The 20,082-nt window shown below is 36.5% G+C and overlaps 1 protein-coding gene across 1 annotated transcript in view; it reads right to left on the reverse strand.

Moving 5' to 3' along the window:
* PLD5 (phospholipase D family member 5) overlaps positions 1-20,082 on the reverse strand; it is a 97,252-nt gene that overhangs the window by 49,249 nt on the left and 27,921 nt on the right. The window contains exons 2-3 of the mRNA XM_042822337.1: positions 12,730-12,898; positions 5,847-5,961 (exon numbers count right to left, since the gene is read on the reverse strand). Coding sequence (XP_042678271.1) covers positions 5,847-5,961; positions 12,730-12,898 — 284 coding nt within the window. The remainder of the gene's footprint in view (positions 1-5,846; positions 5,962-12,729; positions 12,899-20,082) is intronic.

Consider the following 20,082-nt stretch of genomic DNA (forward strand, 5'->3'; position numbering starts at 1 on the left):
AAAACCAATCTAGGCCTTAAGTGTGCCAACAAAAGCAGATAGAATATGGTTTTACAGACATGTATGTATGGATATATACATATTTAAGATACAAAATAAATAAACGCAATTAAATATTCACTACTGCCGCCCGTTGGGGAACAATTTCATTAAAACAAAGGTAAAGAAAAAAAACTTTCAAAAACACTAAAAATTCCAAAGCATTACATGAACTTGCAGATCAAGTGTGTCTAAACCAAGTTCCAGAACCAAGTGGTTCTGCCTCCACTGTCAACTGCAGCTACGTGTTTCCTATCCTTATGTTGTATATAACCTGTGAGATAACACACTGAGTAACACAGAAATCAAATGCAAATCAGAATTATGCCAGTTAAAAAATAAAAAAATCAGTCTGTAGAGCAGCCAACCAGCCTCCTGGACTGTTTTGCCGTATGAGCACTGATGCAAGGAAAAAGGCAGGGAGGGCCAACATATGGTTGGGAGAGCAAAGAGCAGCTTGGGATCACGCAGCTGCCCTGATAGATTTGATTTGTCGTGGAATGGCAGCTGCTAGTGTTTGCAATGCAAAGCGTACAAATAAAAGCTCAAAAAGCTTACAGTGCTCCACTTTTTACTAATTTATTTGTCTCTCTACAGTAATATCTTTTATCTGTTTTTCTAATTTGGTTGCATCTAATCCTAAACAAACGTTCACAAACTACTCAGCAAGTCAGAGTATCACCTCATGATTAGACCCTGCCATATTTAACACAGAGGCTTCATATGATTCTTCAGTTTCAGCACTAAATTCAATAGCTGTAGGTTAAATTAGATTATTATTATTATTATTTTTTAAATCTTATTTGTGAAAGGGACAGAGTCCTCTTTCCATATCTGCCACATTAAGCACTGACAAAAAGCATTCCTTGCAAATATATGAAAAATGATTTATGAAACAGGAGTACTGGGGAAAAGGAAAAAAAAAAGAATGAAGCCTACAAACTGAAAGAAATGCATTGGCATGCCTTAAAAAGTGTTAATACTGTCAGCTAAAATAATATTGTAATTAGCATAGAACTTAGATTCTGTGCACGTAAGAATTGATACAGCAACCTGCTAATTGAAAACAATGCCACTCATGTTACTGAGGCACAAAGTCTGGTACATAGTTATGTGCAAGGAATGGGAGGGTTACAAGAAATGTTTCAATCTAGTAAACCAAGACAGCTGAGAAAAGGCTAAAGCAATAACCTTGAAAACAAGCATTAATAAGGTACTGTCACAGCACAGGAAGGATAAAGTGTTTGTTTACACAGTGAGCCAAATTTTGCCTACAGCAGGCCTACCTTTCACAAGACAGTCATATACATACATGCATAGTATTTATATACACATGTGAGAAAGCAAATACAGCTATAACTAAAGAAAATCAAGAATTCACCCTAAATCTGCCTATTATTAAAAGTCCTATAAAAATAGAATCATAATTTATATGTTTAGTGATAACTTTGACAGTGTTAGAGTTGGGAAAACATACTCATGTTTGCTGTTGCTTTTTTTTGTTTTTTTTTTTAATGAACATATATATTTACAATTATGATTATAAAAAACAACTGCCTGGATCTAGCTTTTGGTACCAGTGCTGGAATTAATAATTGCCAGATGTCCCTGAGAGAGAGAAGCAGCAACTGACCTGCCTAACAGTGATTCTGCAAGAAGAAATTCATTAATACTGTATTTGCAGAGCACTCAGATACCACAGCAAGAAGCACTACTGAAAATCCTATGAGGAAATAAATCACTCTGTATGCAGTGCAGGATCTGGCAGATGTGCAATAAAGAAAGCCTGGAGACATACATTAAATACGAGATAAAAAAAGATTCTACCCATTATCAACAGAGATAATATTCCCTGAATGAGCATCTTCTCCCTCAGGCATTAAATGTTTGATGTATTCTCATTTGATACAATGGAAAAGACTTCTTATTAACTAACATGGTAAGATTACACCAAGTACCAGTTATGTATTTCATGTAAAATATAGCATCAGATAATGTAATTAAAGTCTATCGTAGATACATGTTCTGGGGTTAGTATTTCCTCATTACTGAATGTCTAATTTTGCAACTAAACAACACTTCTGCAGTGCAACGATCATTAGCAAATGTATGCTCTGTAGCACTCAGAGGTTCCTATTGCCACAGCTCAAGGTGTGTTGGCTGAGTAAATCAATTCATGCTTCACAGTGCATTTGCTGTGCTGTTCCTGGAATCAAGCTACCATTTTCTACAGTTAGCTCAAGTCAGTCAGGATAGCAAAGACGTGGAAAGGAAAAGATCAAAAGTGGTGAAAAAACTTACAGGTTCAGTGCTAGCTCAGATATCTGTACAAACATGCTCACTGTTCTGTAAGTTACTCTATTTTACTCTACACCACTTCAGTTCTGCTCTTCTGTCCACGTAAACTGAGCTTTGTCTTACTCCATCAGCTCAAATCTGAAGTCAAAGTTCAATTTCCTTCTCTGTCAAACAGCAGGGACAGGAAGGATGTGTAAGGAGAACTCTGGGATGCACTCCTATGATGGAAAGAGCTACTTTCTGCAGTACATCAGAAATGGGGTGAGGAGGCAAGAAGATCCCCCCTCCCCCCTCGAAAACAACAACACCAACAACCACCACCAAAAAAATCGCATGAAGCATTATGAATGATCAAGTTTATCAAGCAATAACTTTGGCTTTTACATTGGCCACTAAAGTCAAAAGGGGCACTCTACCTGAAGGTGCACAATAAGGGAGACTCCCTGGGCTAAGGAAATGCATGTGATGTTTGACTGCGCCACACTTAAAGGTTCTCAGGTACCATTTGAATAGGCACAGCCTGTGGTTGATGATACCCAAGTTAACACTCATTCTGACCTCAGAAACCAGCCTACACAGAGTAGGGGCACAGCTCATTGGTGCTGATCATGCAGACTGGTGAAAAGAAAGACAAGGCTCTTCCACAACCTATGTAATAGCAACTATATCTTGCATTCACTAGGACAGTCTGCTAGTCCCATTCTGCTCTGCACTGCTGTGGTCTCACCTTGAGCACTGTCTGTAGTTTTAGGTGTCACAATACAAGAAGGACCGAAACCAGAAACCAGAAGGAAGAAAGGTCAGAGAGCATCCAAAAGAGGGCTACAAAGATGGTAAAGGGTCTACAGGGCAGGATGTATGAGGAGTGGCTGACGTCCCTGGGTGTCCTCAGCCCAAAACAGAGGAACTGAGGGGAAGCCTCACTGATGGCTGCAGCTCCTCACAGGGAGCAGAGGGGCAACGCTGAGCTCTGCTCTGTGTGACAGCGACAGGGCCTGAGGGAACGGCACGGAGCTGCGTCAAGGGAGGGCAATGGGGGTTGGGAACAGATTCTGAACCAGAAGTTGGTGAGCATGGAACGGGCTGCCCAGGACAGTGGTCATGTCCCCAAGTCTGCTGGAGTTCAAGAAGCATTTGGACATCGCTCACAGAAATATGAGTGGTCCTGGTGGAACCTTTGTGGTCTGGGTGGTCCTTTGTGGAACCAGGAAAGATCCTTGTTGGTCCCTATCAACTCAGGATATTTCACAATTCTACTATGCAGAAATGGTCTGACTATTTCACACGATCTCCTTAGAAAGAAGATGACAGTTTTTGCTTACCTAGCAAGAGGAAGGCAGGCTCTGGAACGTGAGAAACTCCCAGAGCCAAACAAGCTATGTAAATGCTTTCTCTTCTCACTACTGCTTTAGCCCTGGCCACATGAATATTGCTGTTTAGGAACAACCAGCTGAGTTTATAGGTTGGTGAAGCGTGAAACAGTACTTGGACCCTCCTCTGCCCAATTCAGATAGACAATTAAGTCTGACCTTCTAATTGAAAGTGGCATGTCAAACCTAAGTTGTCTCTTAGGAATGCAGAACCAAATAAAGATTAACAAGTTCCTGGGAATAAGAAACAACAAACCAATGTAAATGTAAGGCAACAGAGCAACAGAGCTGGCAATCACTTCATCATCATTAAGAAATCTTAACAAAAATTCAAGAATTTGAAGAAATAAACTAAAACACAGAATGAAGAAAAGCATTCATACTGAAAAAAGCAAGAATTTGCAATTACTGATCTTCAGAAAAGGTCAAAAGTAGAACATGGATCTAAGAGCATGGCAAAAAAACTCACAAGAATTATCACATAAAAGTTACTCTGATTCTCAGAGCAGCTCAGAGCACTCAATTATATTGATCCCTTCATTTGAATACTCTAAAATTTCCTGTCTCAGGAATCTGAATTAGTCATAGGGGAAGCTGAAACTAATAAAATAGTAAAAGCCTAGTTTTATTTGCTTACTCAGCAAGTTAACAGATCTAATTAATTCCCACAAACTGACATAAATGTTAATGACAAATGGTTTCCTTTCCTAGTTAAAGTTCTTGCTCTTCTTTCTTGGAAAGGGGATTATTTGTTTATTTATTTTACATTTGATATTCTAAATAAATTATAACTAAAATATCAATTGTGAGGTACACCAATATAAACGTACAGGCCCTACCCTTAATTGCATTTGACTGTGCAGCTTGGGACACCAAAATCACAGGCGAATTAAATGGCTTTTTTAAAGACAGTTTCATTGGTGTTGATATTAGAATAGACATCTATTTTTCAACACATCAGAAAAATATGATTCCTTATTTCACAGATGTCTGTCAAAGCTGATGTAGCCTCAGTTGTTATCAAAGAATCAGTATCACCTTTAGTCACGCAGCAAAAGTAATCAAAGTCCTGGAACAGGCAAAGTCATGAAGTGACAAGTCTCCACAATGATTACATTGAAATAACACATCAGTCTTCAAAAAACATGCCTTCAAAAAACATGCCAGTCTTGATTAAAATGCAGTCCACTATGTGAAACAGGACTTCAACTAGTAATTTTTTGTTTTCCTTTCCCAGTCGGGAGATTATAAAGAACTTAAACAAAGATTAATTACAGTTGGAAAAGGATGCTCTTCATTCTTTGTCGTGCAATGACATGTTATGTTACGGTGCTGGCACAAGTAGTAAACACTTAACTTGATTTGTTTTGTAGAATTCCCTTTCTGACCGATATATTAAAGTAACCTGTCTCAAAAATGATGATTACCAGGATATATAGATTACCTATTCCTTTTAAAATTTATCCTACCATTAAAATCATACTTTAATCAGGATATTTCAATAATTAAGGTATTTTTATTCAAGAGAAATGTGTGTGAGGTTGTCAAAATTCTTAAGAGATCCTAATTTCTTTTAGCATTTCTTAAATCCTCTTCAATTTTATTATTTTTTTAGACAGTTTTACATAAAGGAAGTTTAGTCATGTAGCCTCAGTGTGTGCCTCCTCTTTGAACAGGGATTTTGAATTTCAAAACAATCCTTAGGAAAGTAGGCACACACATAACACAGAAACCGGTGGCAGTTGGCTAAATCTGACTAAAAGTATTTCCTGTGCTTCAGAATCATCAGTAACATAGGCATGTTTTAATAAATTATTTTGCTTTAAAGAGAAAACTACCTTGTGCCACAGGGTATAACAGCAATTTCTCAGGTAACACTGCCTACCATTAGTATGGCTATAGTGCATTTAAACGCCTGTGTAAACATCTTTTTAACCAGTGCAAATGGCAAATATCTACTCCAGCCACAGTAAGAGTTTCAGATTTTTTATAACTATGAATCAAAGAAAACTCCAGGCTCATGGGATAACACTCCTCAACAGTAGTTTGCAGTTCACATGTCATCTGGGTCTGCATTTGAAATCAAATGAACATTACATAGCAGCCAGTGGCATAACAACATAAAGACGTTGGTCTTACCCTTTGATTTCAAGTCGTTTAATACTTTTGATTCCACAGGCAGTATGTCGCTCACTAGTTTTATCTCAATATTTCGGGATGCCAGTTCAAGCAGTTTTTCAAAAAGACGTTGACCCTGGCAAGAACAGTAAAGGAAAGCAAAAGTGATGAAGCACTGAATTGTTTAAATAGCACATCATCAAATAAAAGATTCATGTCATATGCATACCTAGTACAACGGGAGTAACTTCCTAAATATTGTTAAAGCTATGCTGAAGGTTAGCAAGTTACTGTTCTGAAGGCCAATCTTGCCTTCTGTTTTTCCCAGGCTATGCAATATCACCGATGACGACAAGCAACACAGAAAGAGAAGTGCCTAATTCTTGATGCTGCATGAATGTATTTTTATATTAGGTTTCTTTTAACCAATTACTTTATGTTAAATCAGGATGAAAATTGCATGGAAAAGACTTCATCACACACTTTTGTATTGATTGAGTATTCATTGTTTTTTTGAGTGGTTTCAACTATAGTGCAAAAAACTTTCGTGTAGTCACATGCTCATGTTTAGAAGAGCTATACCAGACAGAAAGACAATAATCTACATTTATTTTACATAATTTTCTCTGTTATTATGCATTATTTTTACTATGTAAGCCCTATTTCTAAAAACAACACAAAAAGGGAACCTCATACACGTTACAGAAATGGAGATTAAGGCAATTAAGGCAATTGTTTCCCATGGAAAATAAAAATCTCCAATCAAGTCATACTTTGCCATGTCCAAAAAAAAAAGTTCTACTTTCTCTTACTTACGCTGAGTAAATGTTTAATTTTTAGGTTCAATATTTATTTAAAGGAAAACTCTTGGTTAGAATCATGTAGCTACATGACAAAAATAAAATATCCTATGTGCCACTATTGTGCCTGTGTTGCTACGGTCACAGAGTTGGAGCTTCTTTCCTTGTTGCCATTCGAGCTTACTTCAGCAGAGACTAGTTACAGTTATCAGCATCATACACAAAAAATTTGGGTCTAATCAGTTGAAAAAGTGTCTATTCTACCTATGTAGCTCAATAAATTCAGTATAATGTTAGCACCGAGGTAAAATCTTGCACATCAAGTTATTATGCCAGTTTTCAATCGAACAGGTAGAAGACAGAGTCTTGCACAGGACTGGGTTGGAGAATTTCTGTACAACACCACAAACTGTTACTCTAAAATTCTTGAAAGGATCACTCTATTCTGCTAAAACAGCTGCTGCAAAAGCAGTTTCTGATGAAGGAATGTGACGTAAAATGGGCTAACAAAAACTTGTTCAGAAGCCCTCTTTCCTCACCACACCACGAAACAGCAGCGAGTGGGATGCCTCTTTGCCCTGTGATGCCCAATTGAGCCTTGCTGGGATTTCAGCAGTCATAGAAAGTAGCTCTTCATTTGTCTACAGTACAGACATTTCCTAAGATTCACTTCCAAACGTATATGGCAAAATAAAAATACCCAGCCTCCTGAAAACTAGCTTTCCCAAAATTACAGAGCAGCCAGAGGCTGCAATGGAAACAAATCTGCTGTTAGTGCCTGTCTGATGGCTCAAATCCACAGCATAGCTCCCTGCTCACCCCAGGGCTTCCAGGCATTTAGCAGTCAACAAGACGCTGCAGCAATGAAAGCAAGAGAACATAACAATAAAAGCATGCTCTACATGAAGATCCAAATACTTATTAGACTCAGCACTTTTGAGATGACTAGGTGTTCCCGTTTGGAAGAAATAGCACCCACATTTTATCTCACAAGCCTAAAAGCCTTTGTTGAGCTGCTATGCAAATCAGACATTCCCATTAGTCACAAAGCTAAAAAGATCTTTCTCATCTTTTTAGTTTAATTTATTCGTGAAGGATGTTAGTTGGAAGGATTTGTTTATTAAAGAAGGCAGATGTTACCAGAGTTAAGAATTAAAGAGATAACAGTGTGCAGGGGTTGGGTGCTGCATACAGAATTATGTAGCAGTTCCAATGAAACCCTTGGGCAGCAGCACATCGCTACTGAGCAGCATTCCTTGGTGCCCTGGGTCCCCCAGAAGGTCTCTCCTGTAATTGCTGCAGACTAGTGCTGCTAGACTGCAATCAAATTTGGGGTCCACAATGAACTGCACTGTTTCCAGCCCGTACCTTGACCTGTTTTACCTGATCTTAGCATGTGCTGATCTGTCCAATGCACCCTGCCTATCTCTTACAGGCTACTCTGACAGTTGAGTGGCCCACCCAAGGGGTGAATACATCATTTGGAGTGATCCAATTAAGACATCTTCTCTGAAAATACATCTGTTTTCCCATCAGGAACATCAGAAGCTATGTGTCTATCATGTCCTTTTTTGTCCAGATATGTTCATACATAGTGGAACTTCAAATTGATAAAAACATATAAACATCTCTAGCAATTGTTACAGAACCATAAAGCGTGGCTGGCTAAGGCTAGGACTGAACTAACTACAAACATCAGTATTTACACACAAATACAAAAATATATCATCCAGCATCAGAACTGGAAATAAGTCCTTCTGTCACATCTCTTGCTACATAATTTCTCACCAGATATTAGTACTCTCACCAAGGCCTAAGTCTTGGCATTCTAAACAACTATGAGAAATACACAAGTTGTTTTATTAAAAACTATATGTATTCTAGTAAAGTAGGATATAAGAAAGTATTTCTCATTGTTGAAGTACCTGGCCTTCTTTTCCCATTAATATTAATTTGAAACTCGGTTTCTATACTTTCTGACATGTTCACTTGCAATTGTACTGTTTTGTTCTATGAAAAAGAAAAGAGACAGGACAGAAGGTCTGAAGATTTTTGTCACTGCTGTCAGCACATTTGAAATGCTTCTGTTAAATACAAACCCTCATACTGTCATACAGACCACACTTTCAATACGGGGCTGCTGTGCCACTACATGACAGCAATCTGAATCACTCTTATACAGTTAGATTGTGAGGACTGAGAAATAGTAACAAGCCAAGTGCCATGGAAATGCAACACACTACCTATCACTCTATTTGCATTTTAGCAGACAACAATAAGAAAACAGCTCTCTTGGTAAAATATTATCTTACATTTTGACAACACTGTATCAGAAAATCTACTGAAAAAGACAAAATAGGTTGTAAAAAGTATATATCAAATGAACAAACAGCTTTAGGCTACCATCCATCTCAAACATCAATCCCAACTATCCATGCCACAGCAAGCTGGTGAATGAAATAAAAAAAAAAAAAGTTACAGCTACCAAAAAGCTCCGAAATTCCCCACAAAGAAGTTTCTTAACTCTTCCTAGGCAGACTGATTCCAGCCTGATGATTTCCTTTGCTTACTGTTACCTTTGTCGGCCTGCATTCCTCATTAAATAAAACAGGGAAGATAAAATCCACAAAATGCATTTACTGAAGTTTTCTAAAAGTGAATTACTGTTCCTTCAAAAGATAGATATCTACAATTTAGACAATGCTTAACTTTTTATTTCAACAGAAATAAAACCATTTACTTCCAGAATTTTCTTCTGAATTTATTCTACTTACAGTTTTAAAAAGTTGCCCTGCCATCAGTTGTTAAGGCGATCTGCAAAACATCACTGACAAGCACAGCATGCTGGCAGAAACCAATACGGTAAGAAAATAACCCTAAATTTAACTTCTGCTACTTAATGCAAAACGGAGAAACTCAAAATGCTCTCCTCGTGTTTTTCTAGCAAAATAGCCAGTGTAGACTCCAACCAACTTTTAGAAGTTCAGAGTCCAAAAAAATGCTTTCACTATAAAAACTTTCTCTTTTTTATTTCTGTGTCTCATTTTGTATCAGCAGTATCAGGGAAATGCCACCATCTGGCAGGGAGAGATGGCTTTGGAAGTATTAGCGTACAGAAAGAAAACACACTGAAATTTCTGTAGCTGGCTGTAGCCAATTTCTGCTGGCAGCTGCTAGGTTTACAGATGTTCTCATCCTCTTTGTACTTATTAATGTTTTTTAATAATTGTAAAAGACGGATAACTAATCTCTGGCACTAACATTTGTTCTATCAAACAAATCACGTAAGACCCTTGTAAGACACCTGTCTGCAAATGACATACGGCTCACCTTCAGAGATTTCATTACCAAGCTGGACAGATGACTTAAATATAAGATATTCAGGTGGAGTGGGAGACTTCTCCCATCAAGCCATCCGAGAACAGCACAACAGGTAGGGAAATAGAGATGAAATCAGAACCACGTGGTTTCTGTAAGATCATTGTAAAAGCCAGACCACTGATCATCTTAGAATACTCCAAATATCCATCCAGGGGGACATGTGCCATACTTACAGCAATATCAATATACCAAAATAGAATTGATGCTTACTTGTTAAAATGAAATTTGCGAGGAAAGACTTACTGAAACTATGTAAGGTCACAGTAAATTAATGTTTCTAAATGTTAGAAGACTCAGAGGAAACCAACTGTGAAAACAACTAACTGTGAATATAAAATTGCAGAATTTACTGCTCTTTTTCTTCAAGATGTGTTTTGGACTTGTATATACATATGCACATAGATTCACGCGTGCCCATAAATACACATACACAAAGAACATGGCTAGTTCCTGCAGTTAAGGAAAGGCAATCTAGCCTACTCAGCTATTCTCCTCCAAAAATCAATGTCTTTTAAACTGGTCATGCAAAGAAACTTGCTTTGTAATACATCTTACCATTCACAAAATGAAAACTGTATACAGCAGGACGTGAGTCCCTAAAGAAAATCGTTATGTTCTCAGTTTCTGATAAAAGCAGCATCATTTAGGGAACAACTAAAACTTCCTCAACTATAACCACTGCAGTACCTAGAAGTTTTGCAGCAGTCCCTGCATAATATTTCTGTTATGCGAGGATAAATTTCCCCAAATCCAAATTTGTAAAGACCCGAGGACATCTGACTTTTGAACATTACCAGATTACAATTACTGAAGCTTCACTGTCATTTCTCTTTCACCTTACGACCTTAAAAAGCAGATGCAATGATACAGATTTCCTTCCCTATTTTTCACTCACTAAGCTTTCTACACACTCTCTAGGGCAGCAATTTGCTAAGAATCCCTGCCTCTTTGTCAATTTCTTTAGCAATTAGATTGATTGGCCAATAGCAGCACAGTGTTTAAGGATGAATAGACAAGCTTGACAGAAAAATCTATCAGCTGTTCAGCCCACACTGCTGTACAATTGAGGGAATGACTGGAATATTAATCATATTTTAAACAGAAATAATTACTTTTGTAAGGCTACTGTGTATTCTAAATAGAAAACTAAAATAGAATATTACTAAAAAATACACTACATTTTTTTATGGCTTAAACAGTGCATTTAACGATGAAGAAGCAAATCCACTTATGTGTCTCTTATTCCTTTTTCCTGTTCTGACACTCAGCAACATCTTACAGTTCTTTGCATGAAAATATGGAACAGTGAATGGAATTGATGCTCAACTACTGAAATCCCAATTTCCAGTTTGCTATTTTTATTCTCTGCTTGGGATTTGTTAGGCTCTGCTGGTTTTGAAGTGAATGACACGTTGAATTTTTTCAGACAAAATTTTTTTAAAAGATTCATGCACATACCAATTCATGCACATCTTGAAAACATCTAAGGCATTCTCTGTGAATTCATCTGCTTGAATGACAGAACATGGGTTTGAAGTTTCTTAGGCAATGAATTTAAATAAAGCTTAGCTACATAATTACATTGTGAAAAGCCTCAATATTTTGATATTCAATGAATTTATTCAAGAACTCTACACCAATATTTATAAGCATTATAAAAGGAAGGGTTTGTGCTAAATTTTCCATTTGAATGCTCAGCTCAAGCTTTCACTTGTTTAAATGGACATAGAGTAGATTTTGAAGAAAGTGAATGTATGCCCTTCAACTAGGCAACAGCCTCTCTAAAAAGAAGTACCATTCAGTTCACCATTTGAAAACAGAGGCAGTTTGAAACACCATCTTTGGTTGCTGACAATACCAGTCACTGTCCACCATTTAGCATAAGGCATTTTTTTTACTGCACAGTATCATCCAAACTAGAGAGGAAAGTGAAAAGTTTGTGACATAGTATAGTATTGTGGATTCCTTATGTTTACTCTACTGTGATTTTAACTGAATTCCATTCCAGCTGAGTGGCTTTTTCCAGCAAACAATCCATTAAGAAAAAAGATACTCTCAGCTCATCATTTCTTCGATATCTTAGTTTGACAGGGTAACACTAAGTGGAAATCTGCCCTTTCCCCATTTTCTAAGGTGACTGCTATCAAGAATAATATGTTTGTTGGCACAGCATCACTTTAATGCATATTTGTCTCATTTGGTGATTTATGATTTTTCCTACTGTACTTTATTGCACAAGCCCTAACTCATTACCCTTCAGATTCATTTTGAAAAGATATTAAGAATCATCTGATACATTTGCTATCAGATAATTTGTAAGTGTAATTTTACACATCAATTTGGCTGCAGAACTAATCCACATAATTACTCTTTTACCTGATCATTTGCACCAAATAGAAAATAAGTATATAGTTTTATGGATATTCCCAATTTATGATGTGTTTGAATAGTTACAATTTTGCAAGTTTCTTAAGATTATACAATGATATCCTTTCCTAAGATGGAAGCGATATGAATGTGTTGAGTGTGTTCCCTTGTCCACTGTGCCACCACTCTCATAAAACTAATATCCTGACAGGACAATCCTCATACGAAAATGTTTGTTTGCTTTTAAACTACCCAAACAAACAGGTTTGCTACAGAGAAGGGCTGCAGCTCTAAACAATTCACAAACAACAAAAACAGATTGTTAAAGTCCCATCTTTCTTTAGTCTAGAACATACCTGGCATGCTGATGGATGACTGTGATTGAGGTCCCACTGGGAAGATACTATGTCAACAGACTTTTCAGCCATATTAAGCAAATTCATCCAGCCTTGGAAAAGAGACAAGTGGGATGGTGCACTGTCTGAATAGTTGATCCCTTCAGGAATATTTTCCACAAGAGCAACCCTGAGAATAGATAAGGAAAAAGTAACCACTTAACATGAGCGCTTTTCTTTATAAAAAAATCTCCAATTGTAAAAAAATGCCAGGTTTGGGCCTGTGGTTCAATACCAGTTCCCAGAATCTCTCAGCAGTCAGTTATCCTACTACTCATTCTGAAGTTGCCAACTGCCATGCTCTTCACTTCCCAAAACAATAAAACATGGAGATGACCTAATGCTAAGGCAATAAAGCAATTTAAGCTTTTAAAGCCCTGAAACATCAGCTTAAACACAGAAAAGCTTAATTCTGATGACATGATGGAACCAGTCCATAAAGAGAAGATGGGAAGCATAAAACAATCTCTTAATTTTTTGCGATGCTTCATCCTTGCATTTAATGTCTCTTTTCTCTAAGCAATGTGGTAATGTGCATACTCTCTGATATTCTCTTACTTTGCTTTACAGCTGACATTTTGTTATTAAAAAAAAAAGTGTCTACATAGGAATTTTCCCTTTCCAGTTGCTCTAAGCTGCCTAGTTGTGCTGTTGTTTTTTTGTTTGTTTTACCTACATAGGGCTTTGACTGGGATCCCGTGGATAAGGAAAGGAGAATGATTATGCTTCTTTTTTTTTTCTTTTTTTTTTTCTTTTTTTTTTAATTTCCTGTTCTTTTTGAAAGACTCTTCACGGTCAATATTATTCAAAATGCTTGCAGGTTACACACATTCATATGCATCCAAGAAGCTAAACAAACTTCATAGTAAACTGACAGTTTCAAATATGCCTCTCTATTTCAAGGAAATTTTGTTTCATTCAGCATGCTTGACTTCCTTAAATTACAGCAGGTAAAGCTCCTCACTTCACTCAATAGAAGAACATTGAAAGTAATCACAAGTGAGAAGTGTGTCTTTAGGTAAACAGATGAAATTATCAACTTACACAAGTTGCACTTCTTAAAGTGCCTCTTCTAATGCAACTCAAACAAATTAGATTTAGGAAAGCTGTAACAAGGGCTCCGTTTCATTGCAATCAAGTATAACAAGTATTTCCAAGACTGTTTCTATACTACTTCTTATCATAATTATCAACTCTGGCAACATAAATAAAATTTTCAATGTTTTGTTTTATTAGTAAATAATCAATACAGATATCTAATATGGAAGGGAAGTGGGCACTTTCTGCCCATGAAAATAAAGAATAGTTCTGTATCTTCTATTACTGAAATTCATCCCACACTGTTACATGGGAAATTTTACAGCTATTTCAGAAAATCTAACATGTTTGTGAAGCTAAGACATAAGAAGACTGAAGTTTAGTACTCTTTAATGCTAGGGGGAAGGATGGGTGAAGTATTGTGAGAATGTGGTTATTATCACATGCTTGTTTTTCCTGCCTGGCAAAAACAAGCCAACACCAAACTAACAAAAAAACAGGTGCAGCTTTTCCTTTCATTAGCTTCAAATGTTCTCTTATTCCATCAAACAACTCAAACAACATACATGTTGCTGAACTACAATTACTGACGAGACACTCCACAGCATAGTTGAACATACAACATTACTGATGATAAACATTAAATTTAACAGCATTACAGTAACATAATGGTAACATCAACAAATTAACAATAAGAGGTTAAAAATACAACATGCTTTTTAATGTCTTCAAGTATACTCTATTCTAAAATATTCTAACTTCCCCTTTCATAAACTTCCAGAACCACTGTCCTCTAAAAATAAACTACCCCTTTGTGCCTATTAGCAATGCTATACTTTAAAAAATAAACTATTTTAGACCAACACCCAAGGTTTATACATACATTTCTGCTGCATCTAATATTCTTACAGAACTTATTAAAACTTTATATGGATCCCTTAGAAATCTAGTTTGCCTCTTTTGGAATAGTTAACATTGCTAAAGTTACACTGCTAAAAGCCCCAATAAAATTAAAAGCTTTCAGAGTCCCAGAGCTCTTCTAGTACAACAAAGATACTCATCTACTATCTAAAGAGAGAGAAAACAGGGCACAGGAGCTAAAATGATTTCTATAAGGGCATTATAAAGAAAAACCAACAACAATCGAGTAGCAAAGATGCTAAATTAATCCATGTCCTTTAGGGCCTCTTCCATTGTCCACCCAATCACACACAAATACAAGAAAAAATTACTTTAAATTTTCTCCAAAGACATTTTACATATCAAGTGATTATTCCAAAAATAATCCATCAAATTTTGTTCTGATTTAGCAAAAATTTAAAAGTGCACATCATTTCTTAATAAAAGATCTGACGAAAATTTCTCAGCATTGCCTGACACTCACAGTGATTTATGTAAGCAAATAGACAAGAGCCCACAAAATATCTAACAAGATCAAATAAGTCCTATAAGATTATTCCTATTTGATTCCTTGATAAGAATCAAATAAGATCACTTCCAGTGACTTGCAGAGGTATTTCCTATAGACTGTACTGGCATGCTGCCTCACTGCAGAGCATTCAATTCTCCCCATCTTTGTCGATTTGCAATTTGACAAAAAAGGTAAGACTGTTACAGAATCACAGGGAATCACCTCGTTCATCCCTCAAAGCTGGGTCAACTTCAGCAGGTTGTCCAGGCAGGTTTTGAATAGTTTAAGTATTTCCAAGATCAAGAAACTTAGTGTTATTTTCGAGATTAGGCCCATATTCTGCCATATTGACTTGACCTCATTAGGTGTGAAATAAGAGAAAACACTACAGTATGATGTGTACACATTCTATACCCAGGTTCCACAAGCAGCTGGTAGCAATTCCACAGAATATAATATAAATATTGCTGTGGATGTCAGCCTCTACTTTACATACACATTTGAGTACTGATACCATGAAGATATGAAAAAAAGTTGAGTTTTTTCTCTCATTGCACAGGTTAAAACCATTTACCTATTCATAGAAAGCACTATGACAAATTTGCTAGGCAGAAGGAAATTCATCCTTTTCTTCAAAGGGCCTCTGTCTGATGCTAGGTGCTTGCTTCTTGGTAAATAGCTTGCCTTGACTTTTGGACTGGATTTTCTCTTTAGAAAGAGATCAGCTTCCAGTTTTTCAGTCTGCAATAACACACTGCAGCACTAGGACCAGCTGAGGGACTTGACTGTGCAGGTCTTGTCATTCAGTTCAGTATCTGTTCCTATACTTCATAATCTTTTTTTTTAAGCAAGTTAAAAGTACTTTGTGTTCTTTGGCAGACAAAAGATTTAATCTATCTAGGGCAATAGTTAAAGTGTTGTCCTCAGAGTTCAGACACTTCCTTTTGATAATGAACTGATTATGCTGAACAAGAAAAAAAAACACAAAAACCAACAACCCAACCTGTAACCAAATAACCAGAACACATCCCGATGCCCACTCAAAAAATTCAACACCAAGCTCAGAAGTAAAAACAAAAAACAAAAACAAAAAACAAAAAACAATTGAACAAAAAAATAAACAAGTAAACCACCAACCCACTTTGTAAAGCTATATTTGTCTTCACAATCTTCCCTCCTCCTTGGGCACAGCAGCAAAGTTCCTGTGCTTAGTCAAGAAGAGTTTTATTTAACTTCCGTCATAAAAATTTGAGTTCAAAATCTCCAATTCCATCAATAAAAACTGAACTTAGATCTATTTTGTTCCAGTATGACCCACAAAGTGCTTTTTGGAATGTATAACAAAAATTTCCAAGAGAGAAGGTCATTTGCAGCCCTCAAGGAACATCAAACCTGGTGACATCATTTAGTCCGCAAAAGTGGCATACTGTCAAAGCAAAACAGAACAAACGTAGCATGGTGATTAGAATAGACTTTACTATGCACAAAAGTCATTAGCAGACAATCTTACATCTGCTAGATATCTTTCTGACTTCTTGCAGGATATCTTTCTCTGACTTCTTGGTGCTTTATTTATTTCAGCTGACTAATGCCAACCTAACCTAGTCTCTTCAGTAATACAGCTGAATGTTCTCAAAACGACTTCTAGCTGACTGAGAAACCTGAATGTATATGATTTCTGTGATGTCATGGAGAGAAGGGTCAGAGCTGAGATTCGGGCTCCTCTAAGTGAACAGAAACGTGGGAATTGGTATAGTAGTATTTAATGCCTACAAAGAAGCAGAACTTGACCTCTATAATAAGTCACTTCTGAGTTCAGCTACATGATTCACATTTAGAAATTAAAATTGAATTCTGTCCCATGCTGAGGATTCTCCTTTTCCTCTGACAATCCGTAGGTCAGAAAACAAGACTCATTTCTGATCTCATATCTTATTTTCTTCTTTTCAAAAGGAAATGGTTTAGGATCTGAGTTATTTAGAGTAGAAAGAGCACCAGCACAGCAAAAATAGGCAGAAGCTATATGCTTGCTGCTTCAATAAGTTTAGTATATTAACAAATATTTATAGTTTTACTTAAAATGAGCTCCAGTTAGTCTCTATCTAGAGTCATACAGAAGAGAACATCCAGGTCTAAAGCACCTGAGTGTCAGCTGAATTTACACATTAAAGGAAAGAAGTTTAAAAACACGCTCAACTATTTATATGAGATAATAAAGAAATGAAAGATAGAGCATGTTGTTGTCTGAAGGCTTCTATAATTGAGACGGGAAAAGAATAAAATAAACAAAATAAAGGAAAGGAGAATGAATCATGCCCTTAAATCAAGGACCTAGGTAAACATATCCACATGTAACCCCTATTGCTCTCTTAATCCAGAAGCTCCAGAACCAACAAATCCTCCCTGGAGGACCAAAACTCCTCACAGAATTTCAGCTCCCCTTAGGTTATACCTCTTCAGTCTTAATATCCATTCAAAACCCACTATCTTTCTGACACCACTCCTTTCAGCTGAGGTTTCACTAGATCACCTTCATGCAATCTACTCTACATTGAATCAACCCTGTCACAGTTCTTCCTCATAGCTACTCAGCTGTAACATTGGTCAAGACCATCTTTCTTCTCTTCAGCTCAACAGAAGAACAGCTGCAGTTCTTATTTCTGGAAGGGAATAAGAAATATCCTAGAAAAAGCATAACTACTATTTCAAAATCACACAGAACAAACACTCAGAGAAGAAACATCCTAAAAAATAAATAAAACTGAAGGAGGTGTTGGCACAGTTTATCAATACATTTGGCTGTTCCATTACAGTTAGTGGTAAGGACTTGGAAGGGCAGCTTAAGAGGAGTCTTTGATTTAGATCTGCACTAAACACAGACGTGCTCAGATTTCTTGTGTTAAAGATTCTGCAAACATACAGCATAGATACAGAGCTTTACCTGAACATTTCTGAGTACTCAGGAGAGCAGAATAGTGTGATGCTTAAATTAAAAAGCTGCTATAAGTGCTTCCCTAATGAATACACATTTTTTAAATTATATGCAATCAGTGATAAAACACTGCAATGAGCATATTAACATTTCTCACTTTAAGAAATCAAACTGTTCTGGAATTCTAGGGTTCACAACACCAGTCTTTGTTTTAAAGGAATATTCTTCATCTCCTGACTATTCAGAATCTGGTTGAAAATCACTCTGGAAGATAACAGTAACAACACACAAGATATGAATGTAAAAAGATGAAAAATGATGACAGAGTACATTTAATTAGAAGCTCTAATTGTATTTCCTAAATTTTCTTTCCCTACATATATCAACTGCAACTAAGAGGGACACAAGAGCAATGGTTGAACAGTTGATAGTGTGTCTCTGAACAGGACCACCTGACTACCACGTTCCAGCATATAAGGAAATGTTATTTTCAAACAAACGTCCTGTTATATATGAACACAAATCACCTAAGGTTCAAAAAATGTGAACAACTTCTAATTAAATGTATTTTAGGTGATATTTTGGTGTCCTATTTAATTATTTCTCTTGAATGGGAATCCTTTAAGAACTGATGAGCACCAGATCATCAATATCTCAATCCAGCCTGTGTCAGCAGCTCTTGAAGACCCTTTGTTTTGTCTCAGAAATAATCAGAATTGAAATGTAGTACAAATTAAAAACTAACCTTATAGTTCAGAACCCCCAAAAAATACTTTTGCTATTCAACATAACACAAAAATGTGCTTGGATTGACTGATAAGGCCAGTAAAGATATAAAAAAACCAGCAGTTGAACCATATCAGTACAACATTCATCTGACTCTTTCCACATACTGATGGGACATTTCAAAATTAATAATCAATACGAAGGGCATAATACTCTGTATTATCTAGCCATGTAATTCTTTGCTTATTGTTATAATTTTGGTTTGCACCCTATTTCAATTGAATAATTCCTACTGATAAGAGAGAATTTTTCAGGACTCAAGTGACTTTTGCTTCACTGAACAATTGCTTGTTTGAAATACTCAAAAATTGTTCTCAAATGCAACAGTGACACTTCTGTCAAAGAAAACAACATTATCTCTATACACTAATCATCATTCATTTCATCAGAGACTGTAGCTGAATTTCACATATGAGAAAGCACATCAATACAGAGGTCAAATGTTCTGTTCATGGCTTTCTTCATGCATAACAGAGATAAGCCTTGGGAATACATCTAAAATTCACGTAGTGGACACAAACTAAGAGTAGAAATTGCCATCTGTTTCTCATGTATATTTAGGCTTTAAAACATTTTCATTAGGCTATTGTAACAGTATGCACTGTGACAAGAAGTACTAAAATTTGGTTCTGACATACCCCTGCCCTCTTCATGCCTAAATGATGTCGCAAAACTCTGCAGCACCTTACCATGTCAGAACAACTTCTATTTAGAGCATGATTTCACAGCAGTGTTTTAAAGACAATGCAGGAAGAAGAGTTTTCATTGTAATATTACATAAAATTTTTTAAAAAAACAAAAACAAACATATGAAGGATGCCAAATCAATGTTTGCAAATGACTGACATTTGTCTGGGGTCACAACAACTCAAAAGCTCACATCTGCTCAACAAAACGGCAGGAGAATAAAAATTTCTCGCATGAAGCTTTCTCTATGACTACCAGAACCTTGCTTTTAATTTCTCGTTTCTTATTATTTCCCCCCCTCAGCTTTTTCTAGATGCTCAAACATTTGTTCCAGTGCATTGTGAAGCATTAAGTGGCAGAGAATAAAGAATTTCTCTCATAGCTATGTTTTACACAATGACACGAACTCTCCACTGGCCAGTGCTCAAAATGCATCACTTCAAATGAACTATTCTCTCTT

This window comes from Centrocercus urophasianus, unplaced genomic scaffold (genome assembly GCF_019232065.1).
Source record: "Centrocercus urophasianus isolate 14NV4802_14NV808 unplaced genomic scaffold, USGS_Curo_1.0 seq_10, whole genome shotgun sequence".
Lineage (NCBI taxonomy): Eukaryota > Metazoa > Chordata > Aves > Galliformes > Phasianidae > Centrocercus > Centrocercus urophasianus.